Consider the following 12,574-nt stretch of genomic DNA (forward strand, 5'->3'; position numbering starts at 1 on the left):
CTGAAGAGAGCCAGAGTGGATTCCAGGCTGAAGAGAGAGCCAGAGTGGATTCCAGGCTGAAGAGAGAGCCAGAGTGGATTCCAGGCTGAAGAGAGAGCCAGAGTGGATTCTAGGCTGAAGAGAGAGCCAGAGTGGATTCCAGGCTGAAGAGAGAGCCAGAGTGGGTTCTGGCCTGAAGAGAGAGCCAGAGGGTTCCAGGCTGAGGAGAGAGCCAGAGTGTTCCAGCCCGAGAGACAGCCAGAGGGTTCCAGGAAAGCCAGCGGCCAAACAGTACTAAAGTTGTGAGTTAACAGTACTGATAAAGTGTATGTGTTAGGAAGAGAGGGCACCTAAATGAGGTAGCCAGATGCCCAGCCAGGCTACTGTTTATTGTTTTGTTATAAAGTTGTCGAGTGTGTGCTGTAACACCTGGCTAAAATAAACACAACTGCTGTTATTTTGGACTTTTGGAGTCTGCTGCCTCTTGTCTGCCCTGTAAGGATCCTGTTAACCATGAGCAACCCCCGGTAATCTACCACAAAGGACATTACAGATTCTACCAGGACAACTGTTGTCTTGGACTTATTCTACAGTTCTAGAAAGCACCTTTATAACATACAAACAAAAAATGTACAAGAGACACTCACAGTTAAAAAAAACACACAGAGTGCATTTTCTGTCTTTCAGTGATATCTACACTTATGTGAAATATTATGTATACTCCATAGATAATATTATTTTCAACATGTTTAAAGTAACAAACACTAGATCTTCATCCATTTAATGCCTACATATAATTGTAAAATAAAAACTTGCGTTTTCAATGATTTCTTTAACAAAAATATCAACAGATGTATTATTTTACTGTAGAAAAGGCCAGTAACCCTATATGCTTGTACTGCCCCTTTAGCAGTTATTATGCATAACTTTCCACCAGTGTCTGACATTGATCTGGTGAAACTTTTGACAACCAACTCCTTTAGTTACAATCTTGTTTGTGGGTTTTCATCTATGAGCTGCATGTTTCAAACCCCTACAATGAGACTTAAATCAGGGCTTTAACAAAGATAGTCCATTATCTTACATTTTTTTTAGACATTCCTTCATGGAGTTGCTAGTGTGATTTAATCCTTATTGTGTTTCTACTTTAATTTTTAATCAAATGGCCTCGCATTCTAAACAAGCACACTTTAATATAATGCAGAATGCATAGCTGGCTTGATGACTGCAAGCAGTCCAGAAGCAACAAAGCAGCCCCATACCAACATTTTCCCAACCATTGCAGTTGGTATAGATTTCTTCTCCTAAAATGCGGCGTTTGACTTGCTCTAAATGTAAAAAAAAAAACTGTTTGATTTATAAGTCCCAGCACATTGTTCCAAAAAAGCATGGTCTTTTCCTGTATGTTCAATGCCAAACCAGTGTGTCTAGATATTTTGGATGACAATGGCTTTTTCCTGGCACACCTCCCAGGTGGGTTAAATTGAGCAAACTCTTTCTAATCGTAAATGCATGCAATCTGAAAAGTTGTTGCAAATTACCTGCAGATTCTGTGATATAAATTTGGGTTCTTTGAGATATTTTTACCATGAGTCAGCCCTCAGTCTAAATTTTCTGGGCTAGCCAGCCTAGACAAATAGTAGTCATTTAAAACCTATACTTCTTGTATTTTGTTTACAGCAGAATTACTGCATTTGAACTTTTGGGCATTTAGGCATCCACAACCTTCTTTTTAAAGTCCTTAGAGGGCATTTTTGGTCTTGGCATGATGACATCATGTACATTAATCCTAACATTGATATGTACTTTCTATTAATGTTCTTATTACTGGCACAGAATTTGATATATCTGGTCCTAATTTGAACCAGTGGTAAACGTGTGGTCTGCTTTTTTTTCCAACATGACAAATCTGCATTTTTTTTGGTATTTTAGACAGTTAGAAAGAATACTTCTTTGCAAATTGTATGTGTTGAACTGGCAAGGTGTGTATCACCTGTATCTGTCGGAACACCAGTTTCTTTTTCAAGTGCAATAAAAATGACTTTTCTTTTAGCTCAGCACAAACGTTTTACTTTCCTCTCAAGTTTAAACATGTCTGTGTGGACAATATGTCTCTCCACAACTCACGTGTGATTAAATAGAAGCTTCGCTTGTCTTCTGGATTCGGCCGCACCTGGCAAGTTAGTAATTTAATTTTCGCTGGAGGCCGGTTAATCTAAAAACAAGAAGAATAAAACTGCATGGAAAATATGCACACAAAAAAATGCACAAAATACAACGCCTGAAATATATTACAGCAAAAACATATCTTTGCATTTAAATAGATTTTCAGAATGTAGGACTTCTGAGGTTGCAGTTCTCAGGTACTCTGTATTTTTATCTTTTATATAAAGGAATACATTAAAGTGGAATTTTAGTCAAACTCCTTTAAAGCTAAACTGGTCAATGATATTTTACCAGTACAAAAATTAGCTGCTAGCATACTATAGTCCTTTGTTGGTTTGGTAATTCTTGCCAATTTCCAAAGTATTGCGGCCATAAAGATTTATTGAATGTTGCAGAAAAATAGCAATTTCTTGTAAAACATTAAGAGGCCTATTTATAAAGCAATGAATCCTACATTCTCTTTATACATTATCTGGTGAAGAATCGATTACTGCCATTAAAACATATGGACTTGGAAAATTCTCCACCAGGGAATATTTCAGTAAATATCAGATTCACTGCTTTATAAACAGACCCCTAAGTGAAATCCTCCATACAAAGACTCTATTTCCTCATCTTCTACCTAGTGCCACAAACTTTTCTATACTCATTCTATGGAGCAGAGCTGTGTGTCCTCTGGAAGGAACAAATTGCTCATTGCTCATGGAGCAACCTCTGAGAGAAGTATAGGTTTCCTCTATCTTTTACTGAGTTAGAACTGTATATTGTACATATACTTGCTGCACTATTTACATTATATTGCATAGTTACCCTATAAAGTTCTAACTTGTAAAATGAGAATCACTCACCGTACTGTGTGATATTGTGAGGTACCCATACTTTACTCCACATTTCCTTTTCTGCCACACTTTCCGTATTCTAAAATATAAAAGACAAGCAAAGATAAAAGCAGTCTAATGTGAGCAGGATATACTAGAAAAGAGATGACGTGATTTCACATGAGAGATCATCAAGGCTTAAAAATATATCTTTAAAAGCTGCCGTCAGCTAAGGATCCCTGTACTTTGACTCTAAGATCTCTGCAGACAATTACACAAGCAGGGAGGTGGCAATTCTGGAAAGTCCTGTTTGAAAGCTAAATACTGCTACCATGGTTTCAAGGAGAAGAAATTTAATTGTAACTGTAAATGTAAAAATTGCAGTTTTAGAAAATCATGGCCTAAAATAAAAAAATTATTTTTCATAGCAATATAAAAATGGTGTGTGAAAAAAATGTTATGTATTGAAGTATTGTATTTTATTAGTTTGTGTAACAATTTTTGTGTACAACCAACATTGAAGTCCTTCTTTAATCAGTCATGTTAAACTGTTTAAAGTGCACTAACTGGGTAACTGGGTATTAAAGTTTTAAAATAAAGATTACAGAGACTGTTTATCCAGGGAACATCCAATTATCTCACCTTGAAGCAAATTGAACCAAGTTTTTTTGTCTTCCTCTGGATTAACTATATCTATAGGGTTTTAATCAGGGATATGTTGATTTCCCTAGTGGTTGATGTACTTTTTTCAACCTAAATGTAACTATTTAACACTAATGGGTTTATTTAAAAAGCAATAAATCTGACATTCACTGAAACTTTTCTAGGTTGAGAATCAATTACTGTCATTGAAACACATGAACCTGGAAGATTCATCACTAGGGGAAGTTTAAATAACTTTTTTAAAGTCTAAAATTAATGCTGCCCTTTACACTCACCACTTGCTGCTTCTGCTTAAACCCCTTGCTTTTTAGGCACACAATTACATTGTTTTTAAAATGTGTACATTTTGGCTATAAGTTGGGTGAATACATTAACAACTAGTCTCCAATAGGTTTAGTTAATAACTATACAGTGTACACAGAAAAATCATTGATTATTTTAGCCTCTTTTAAAACCAAAAAGCTGAAAAGGATGCATTTTTAATATTAGACATATTATTGGCACCTTCAGATTGCCATTTAATACAGAGTTATTCTTAAACATGCAGGGTACTTTTTATAAATCAGTTAGGCCATACCCTTCACTTTTCTTGTACAAAAAGCCAGACTTCTCTGTTCCATGCTGTTTGTCCCCTTGCTGTTGGTGCAAATTGTATCCAGAATCCTTTCTATGTATTCCATCCTAAAAATACAGCAAGTACAATAGAGTTGAGTATCAGGGTTCCCGGTAAATGATTTCTCAAGTAGACAACAGAACTCCAAGAAAAATGATACTTACAGTATGCAAAGAAGAAGATAACTTTTCAATGAAAGGTAGGAGACTCTGTGTTGCATTTAATCCATCCTGAAAAAAACTAAGTACAAAAATTTTAGTGTCAAATAAAGACATAAATAGGAAGTAATGCAAAGCAAACATTGCACAAACTGATTCCACAGCACAATATTATAAGAAATGAAGAGAAATATATTATATGGCTCCTCTTCCATTAGTCAGAGGCACCTTATTACATATACATAAAGTTCTACTGCTACATTATTTCTAAAATGTAACAATAGTTCTCCCTATCCTAAATGATAAAACAGAGAGGGTAAGATGATTACTGTATAAAATGTTGTAGTCTTTTTCAACAAAGGTTCTATGGGACCCTAGGGTTCCGCCAGTAGTTGCTGGAGGTTTCTGGAGCAGTACGCAATGATGAATTCATTTCTAACCTACCTAAAGGATTACAACTACATAAACCATTAGCAGTGGTTTATGCCACTGCTAATGGTTTATGGTACATACTTTTTTTGATATAATTCATCTATGTTTCTAAGATTATTAACAAAACTATTTTCCCAGAAAGGTAAAAAAGCATTGAAAGTATATTTGTCTTTAGCAGGGCTTCTCAAAAACCTAACTATTATTTCCAGGGTGTCTTTAAGGTAAAAATGTTAGGAAAGGCTGTTTTAGACTGCAGTGGTTGTAGCTTAAGATTTGTTCCCATCCCACACACAGCATTAGGCTGTTTTCCATCCATTGTATATCTCAAGGCTTATACTTTGAAGTGGCACTTTCAGCACAGAGTGCTCCCTGTAGAGAAGGTAACGAAAGATAAGGTGGAAATGCATTTAGCTGTCATTTGTGCCGTACTTACTTTCGCTGTGCATGGAAAGCTTTGATAAGACACTCTAAGAAATCTGGACCTTGCTTCATTTGTAGCTCTCCTAATTTTAGAAGATACTGAAAAAAAGAGCATAACACAGAAAAATAGAAATCTAAGCAAGGGCAATCAATTTTCAAGGACATACAAGAGGCTATCTATCCCTGCCCCCAAGCAGCCTTTTTCTTCATCGCTCACCTCACATGAGTGAAGCTGAAACAGTTTTCTCTCCCTGTCAGCGTCCTCTGTGCTGTCTGATTCTGTACGAGACCCCCCTGAGCGCGCTTTCTTTGTCCTGAAGGAAGAAAGAAAGATTTGTACACTTCATTCCAGCCTTATCATTCCTAGCACATGCAAAGGCAGAGTCAATCTTCAATTACCCAAGAAGCTTTGTACTATGAATTACTAATAGTATTTGTTAACAGGGGAACAATATCGAAAACCAGTGTACCCTTTTTGACTATAAAAAAAGAAAGAAGCAAGAAGAGAATGAAATATATTTTTATTTATTAGACTTAAAAATATATTTTTACATTACTTTATACCAATATATTTTTAATTTATTTTCTTCTTTTTTTTTTGCAGGTTGCAAACAACAAGCAAAAGATCTCTATAGCTTAGAGCTACTGATGTAGAAAAAAGAGTGGAGAGATCTAAAGAAGCTCTGCCTGTACCTTCATAGGATGAAATGCTGTCACATCATTGGTGAGGTCTAAGTGTACTCCAGTGCAGTGCTGTATAGAAGAAGCCTAGGAGCTGAATGTTTTAGAACCACTGGAGCTGTTAAACCTGTGTGCTATTTAGAAATATTGGTAGAATAGCTATTGTAGGATAGCACCCAGAATCAAGTGGTTAACCCAAGAAAAGCATCTTTTGTGAATCTTTTTCAATTTAATATCACTATTACTTTGGGGTTTAACTTTTTTGACATCTGCATGGCCCACCTACCTACACCCCTTTATGAGTACTTGAAGTGGATCTACTCAAGTGATGAGTCAGATTACCCTTGTCAGTCCCCCCCCCCCCAATATTGGCTATTCTACCAATATTTCGCTTACTATATTAATTAGAATGACCTATACTGTAAGAAGATGTGAAACACAGCAGTATAGGGTAACGTTAGAATTTATTGTATTACTGCATACCAGGGTGAGAAATTACTGTTCTTTTGGAATGCAGAGTAAACAAAATTCTGCAACCCTGTTGCAAGAATGCACAGTTCACTAAATTTATGAGATTTTAATTGCACTCATTTCCATGAGACTAGATCCATAATTCTGTGGTTAAGGCAAGTGCAATTTTAACTTGCTGGAACATTTTGCATATGTTAGAGTTAGAACTTTTCCAATGATTTTTTTGCTGTCTGTATCCAATTTTTTGAAGGTTTTCTATGCCTCCCAGTTTCACAAGTCCTTCACGTCCTGCTGATAAGGTCAAAAGTAAATGTATTCAGAAGTGTGTGGAAAAGCTGTCCGTGTGGTTTCAATTGTCTTGTGTTCTGTATCCTGTCCTGCTGACAACTGTTACCTGTCATTTCGTAATGAAAGTGAAGGGGGAGAGCGTACAGCTGGGTGTCGCTCCGTCGTTCTCCCCCTTCCCTCTCTATAGAGCAGAACGGTGTTGTATGTACAGCACTTGTTCATGCATCGTGCAGTTCTTAGTCGTTGGAATGAATCGTGAAAGATCCTTTCCAACGACAATTATTTCACGTGTGCATGCAGCCTAATGCTTTTCACCTACAATTGTGTGAAAGAATGGAAAAAAACTGGTATGTTATCTATTTCTCTCCAACAGTATTATGTAGCCTTAGGAGATTATGTCTTGAGTAACACAGAAACATAGAAGAGTAACAGCAGAGAAAGACCAAGTGGTCCATCAACTCTTCCCTTATTCGACAGTTTTTTGGCATTTTTTAACCTTTTTATCTGAAAACTATATGTGAGTATACAATCTCAAACTTGGATTGTAAGCTCTTCTGGGCAGGGTCCTCTCCTGTGTCACTGTCTGTCATTTGCAACGCCTATTTAATGTACAGTGCTGCGTAATATGTAGGTGCTATTTAAATACTGTTTATTATTATTATTATTATTATTATAATTATTATTAATAATAATAATAATAATAAAAAAAAATAATAATAATTCCTGAAAAGACATAACGTGGCAGATTGTACTTCGTTTCACACATGATTTACAGTATAGAAAAACTCATGCAGAAAAGGAGAGGTTGAAAGGGGAGCACAGAAAAATTATCCATAAATAAAATGTAACCATACGTAAAGTGCAAACAATTACAAGGAATTTTCAAAAAAACAGTAAGCCCTAAATGACATCCTAAACCAAAAAGGATATGCCTTTTGTATTTAACATTTCCACACCTTTACACTACACTATAGTATTTCTTAGTGGTTGAGTGCATTTTTATGCCATCACCGGTGAGAGAGCAACTGCTTGGATCACTCCACAGGAAGTTTGTTTTGTGTAAATATCACCCTTACAAAGTGACAAATCAGACTCCATTATCTCCTGTCTTAGAAGCTGCAGAAACTTTGTATTCCCCTTATAAAAGCAGCTTGAATTTATTTTACTGACTCTGAAAACATTCTACAGCTAGTGACAGGCTAAGGCTGGCTCGATATTCCTGTGTAATCAAGCAGTAAATTTGATCACCTCATACTTTGAAGTATGTGTTGACTATACATTTAAAATAGATTTTTTATGTCTGAATTTGATCGACCAAAAGTGACTGATTTTGAGTCAAAAGAACAGGTTAAAAACTTCCAATTGATCGTTTAAGTATCTGGTGTGCATATCTATCTTTCGATTTCAGTTTAATCAAATATTAAAGCAAGCAGAACTATACTGTAAATAAATAAAAAGTTTGTCTTTTGCAGAGAAAGGCAATACTCCCCTCCGCAATAAAACATATATTTACCTGGGTGTTCAGATTTTTTTCTCTAATGTAAACTGAGTGTGAATGCACAGCTCAGTGTCCAATACCAGCATACCCAGCTGCCAAAAATGAATTACCTTCCATGCATATGTGTGGGAGTTATGCCATTACATCTTGGACAGTCAAGGTGGCCTGAAGATCCTGAACTTGCATAAGGACCAAGTGAAGATGCTAACACCTGCCACTGAGCCAGAGGAGGTGAGTGTAATTTAAAAATTGCGATCAGGCAGATAAAATACATCGCCGATCGCCCTTGCGTGCAACATTTGTACATTTTTACTTTTTACAGTATAGTTCCCTTTTAAATGCCAGATTGAAAGTAAAAATATAATGATTGATTTGTATTTCAGGTATTTGCAAAGAATCAATACATAAAAATATCACATCTGCAGTGTGTCATAGTACACTCGACATTTAAATCAAACGAGTTGATAAAGTTGAAATTTTATCAAATTAAGGCTGATTTATGTATAGCTAGCCTAACCTTCCTATAGCAGATTGTATCACCAAACACTACTCCATAAACTGTTTCATATCAGGGGAGGTATTAGTTGGACTTTAAGGAAGGAGAAGATCTGAATATATTCTACACCAACCATTCTTTGCATATAATCTGTATGTTTGGAAATCTAGGTTCTGAGTCACGGCATTAGCATTGCCATCAAATAAAAGAAGTGGTAGGAAGGTAGGGTTTCTAATAGGATCTACAGGTAAGTTTTACTATCACAATACATTGTAAGCATTCTGTGACATATGGATTGAAAAATACTCTTGAAATACTTCTTGGGCTATTGATCAGAAGCAAACATGCTGCAAATGGCATCTGTATCCTTGTTCCGCATGTTTGCTACAGGTCAGTGTCTCAAAAAATAAAGCTGTTACATCAAAATGACAGCCATGCAACTACTGTATTTAAAAGGAAAAGTCACAAATGACAGCTATAAGTGTAGTAGCTCCAAGTCTTCCTCACCAAATAATTCATTTAATACTTCCCATTACCAAGTACCATGTTCTTGCTTGCCCTTACAACACACATTGACAATCTACAACAAATAGTAATCTTACGCTCTTATCTCACATTCCTTCCAGCTCTTGTCTGCCTGTTTCCTTAGTTCCTGCACAGACATAAAAAGAGGTGTTAAGAAAGCAAAGAAAACCACTATCTGATTATATAATAATATTACAATTAGAACTCCATACACGTACCATTCGCCCATCTTTTAAATCTACTCGCAATAAGGAGTCCAAAGGAAATGAGAGGATGCTGTTCAGGTTCTGTATCTAAAAGATTACATTGAAATGAAAATTCTCGGTAAATGCTTTAAATCATTTCCATATGCCTGATCATGCACTTTGTAAAAGCAGCAATTAGCACATTCCCAAGGCTAAATATGTCCTTTGCTTAGAAATACTAACATGTTAATAGACTCCCAGTAGTCAGACAGCTGCTTGCCAAAACTGCCTGCATCTTAAGATTAAAGTTTGGGCTTTAGCAAATGCTGATATCAGCATAATGACAGGAATGGGCACGGAATGTGAATTTGACAACCAGCTGCTGGGTTAGACCAGGCAAATTTTCTTGTTAACCAAGCAATGACAGCCAGGAAGTCTGCAGAGTATGATGTGGTTACAGAACTATGGGCAGGGGGCATACTGTGCAATTAAAGCAATCTGTGATAACAAAACTATAGGAAAATGAAACAAATAGCATATATGTACTCAGTTACAGTACTACCACCACAATAGGCCATCACACACCACCATAAGGACTTTTATATATCTGACATCAAGGATCATGCACAATATTGTGTGCATTGGATGTCTGCCATTTGTCTGAGCATATATCAGTCCCCTTCAAACTCCATACAGACCTTTAACAATGACAATCAGGAAGCATGGCAGCCAAGTGGTTAGTGTAATATTCCTGCAGGTCTGGGCTTCTGTGTTTATTATCAAACAAAGGCATTCCAGGTCAGTTTCTAAAGCTGCGTACACACTTCCAATTTTTATCGTTGGAAATGAACGACGAACGAACGACGAACGATCGATTGGGCAAAAATCGTTCGTAAAAAAAATAACCAACGACGCCGACGAACGAGAATAGTCGCTGGAAATGAACGACCGGACCGGCGGATCGGATTGGACGACGATCGTTTACCATCTATCGTGTGTACGGTCTTTCGACCACGGACGATTGATCGTCCATGGTCTGAGCATGCGCGGTGAACGAACGTTCGCTCACTTCCTGTGGTGCACGTCACTTCCTGTATCGTTCAAACGATCGCATCTATTGTGTGTACAATATCTGCGAACGATCGTGTCGTTATCTGCATGTACAGGATCGGTGCTATACGATCGTTCGCAGATATCGTGCAGGATCGTTCGTCGTTCGTTTACCAACGATAATTATTGGAAGTGTGTACGTAGCTTAAGGCACTAGATTGGAATTTTCAGATAGCCTTCTAAGATTTTATTTATACATATGTAGGAGCATACTGAGAGGACAGGAAATCCCTATGGACTTCTTTGGGGCCAACTACATAATCCAAACCTGCAGGGTGGCAGGGGAACTAGAACAATGGGACTCTGGGATCTAAATTTTCTAGAGTAGTCTACCTTCTAAATGATGCTATAATGGTTACTTTACACCATATACTCTCGTCACTTAAATATACAAATAAACACTTGGCAGAGTATAAAGAAACTCAAAATATAGTGACTGACTTGCATTTAGATAAATTACTATTAACTAACAATACGAGTGAATCATCTGTGCATCAACTGTGGTATGTGATAGCATGATTGATGCACTTTTAATTAATTGTGGATTCTTATATCAAACAATTCAATCGATCAAATTGTAAGTCGAATTGAGATCGATTTATGTATGGCTAGCTAAACAATTAGAATATAAGAGCCAAACTTCACATATGTTCTATGAAATGTAAGCAAATATTCATGGGTGGCACCTCCACCGTACTACACAAGTGAAAATGTAACAACCTTACATGGAGATATTGTATTCAGACATCTGAGTCAGTAACACATTTGTGGTATAAAAACTTTCTTCTATTTTGTTCTCTCACCCCCTTAACACCAGCACACATACTCCCACAACTTCTCTGGGTGTTTCTCTTTAATTGAAGCCATATGAATAGGAAAATTTTCTGTCAGTGCTACAATATTGCATACAGTCAGAAAGACATGGGGGTGGGGAACTAAAGGAAATATTTCAGAAAAAGATTAATGGAGTGAGAAGTGCAGAGAGTGAGAGAAGGTGGAGCGGTCGTTGTGTCGACTCGGCAGACCACACAAACCCTCTCACCATGTTGCTGAAGAGGGCACACAGCTCCCTGGAGAGAACAGACAAGTTCAGAAATCCAGTGGTAAGTTCATGGTTGCTGGACGACAGCTGGTTTGAGCCCAGGGACTGCAAGGCTTCCACATAGCTTTCCTGAGCATTCACAAAAGCTAGAGGGTAAAAAAATGGAAAAGGATGATTAACATGATAGTACCTGCCCAGAACATGTAGAGAGGTCCAGATAAGGGAGACATAGTAAAGTAGTTGTATAGAAGAAATACTTTGTAACCCACCTCCATATCCCTGCCCAGCTGCTCTCCAATTCTATAGCCCTTCTGGCTGCAATTGGCCCTAAAACTCATATTAGCCCAAGAGAATTCTCTTACATCCATCCAGCACTCTAAAGTGAATGGAATTTAGAAACGGGTGATTTCTAGAGAGGTAAACCAACTCTCAGTTTGTATATCTCTTTAGGGCAGTGCTCCACCTGTACTTAAGTTCCTGAGTCTGCACAGCCTAAGGGGTCCCATTCTGTTTTTTTGTTATTATTATTAATATTATTATTATCATTATTACATATGATCAAGAAAAAAAAACTGAAGGAGCTGGGACATATACCAAAAGGCATAAATATTAGGATAATCCAGGTGGATAGGAAGAAGTCAGGTGTTGACTTAACGTATTAGGTGCTACCTACAACTGTGTGAACTAACTCTTCATTTAACACTGAAACCAAGAGATCATGTCACATGGACAATCTTGAACCTGGAAATGTGTGAAGCATTGCTAAAAGACCCCTGATAGTTTCTAATAGCTGCCATGGTGCTAGCAATTATAATCCTGCACCATACGTAGATGGTGAGGTAGGGATTAGTAGTAGTTATTGTTATTATTATAGTAGTAGGTTATTGGAATGCTCTTCTACATTGAGCAGACTTACCAGTAAAACAGATTCATGCACATGTACATATACTGGAATCCATGTCATAATTTCCAAAGTTCATTTGTGTCTTGTCTAGTCCCTTCCCTAACTACACCTATGAATATTTATTA

The 12,574-nt window shown here is 37.1% G+C and overlaps 1 protein-coding gene across 1 annotated transcript in view; it reads right to left on the reverse strand.

The window, feature by feature from the left end:
• LOC140337343 (arf-GAP with SH3 domain, ANK repeat and PH domain-containing protein 3-like) overlaps positions 1-12,574 on the reverse strand; it is a 29,069-nt gene that overhangs the window by 12,019 nt on the left and 4,476 nt on the right. Inside the window, 8 exon segments of the mRNA XM_072421067.1 lie at positions 2,107-2,194; positions 2,994-3,063; positions 4,204-4,479; positions 5,263-5,348; positions 5,467-5,563; positions 9,286-9,335; positions 9,427-9,501; positions 11,546-11,691. Of these exon segments, the coding sequence (XP_072277168.1) occupies positions 2,107-2,194; positions 2,994-3,063; positions 4,204-4,479; positions 5,263-5,348; positions 5,467-5,563; positions 9,286-9,335; positions 9,427-9,501; positions 11,546-11,691 (888 nt within the window).

This window comes from Pyxicephalus adspersus, chromosome 1 (assembly GCF_032062135.1).
Source record: "Pyxicephalus adspersus chromosome 1, UCB_Pads_2.0, whole genome shotgun sequence".
Lineage (NCBI taxonomy): Eukaryota > Metazoa > Chordata > Amphibia > Anura > Pyxicephalidae > Pyxicephalus > Pyxicephalus adspersus.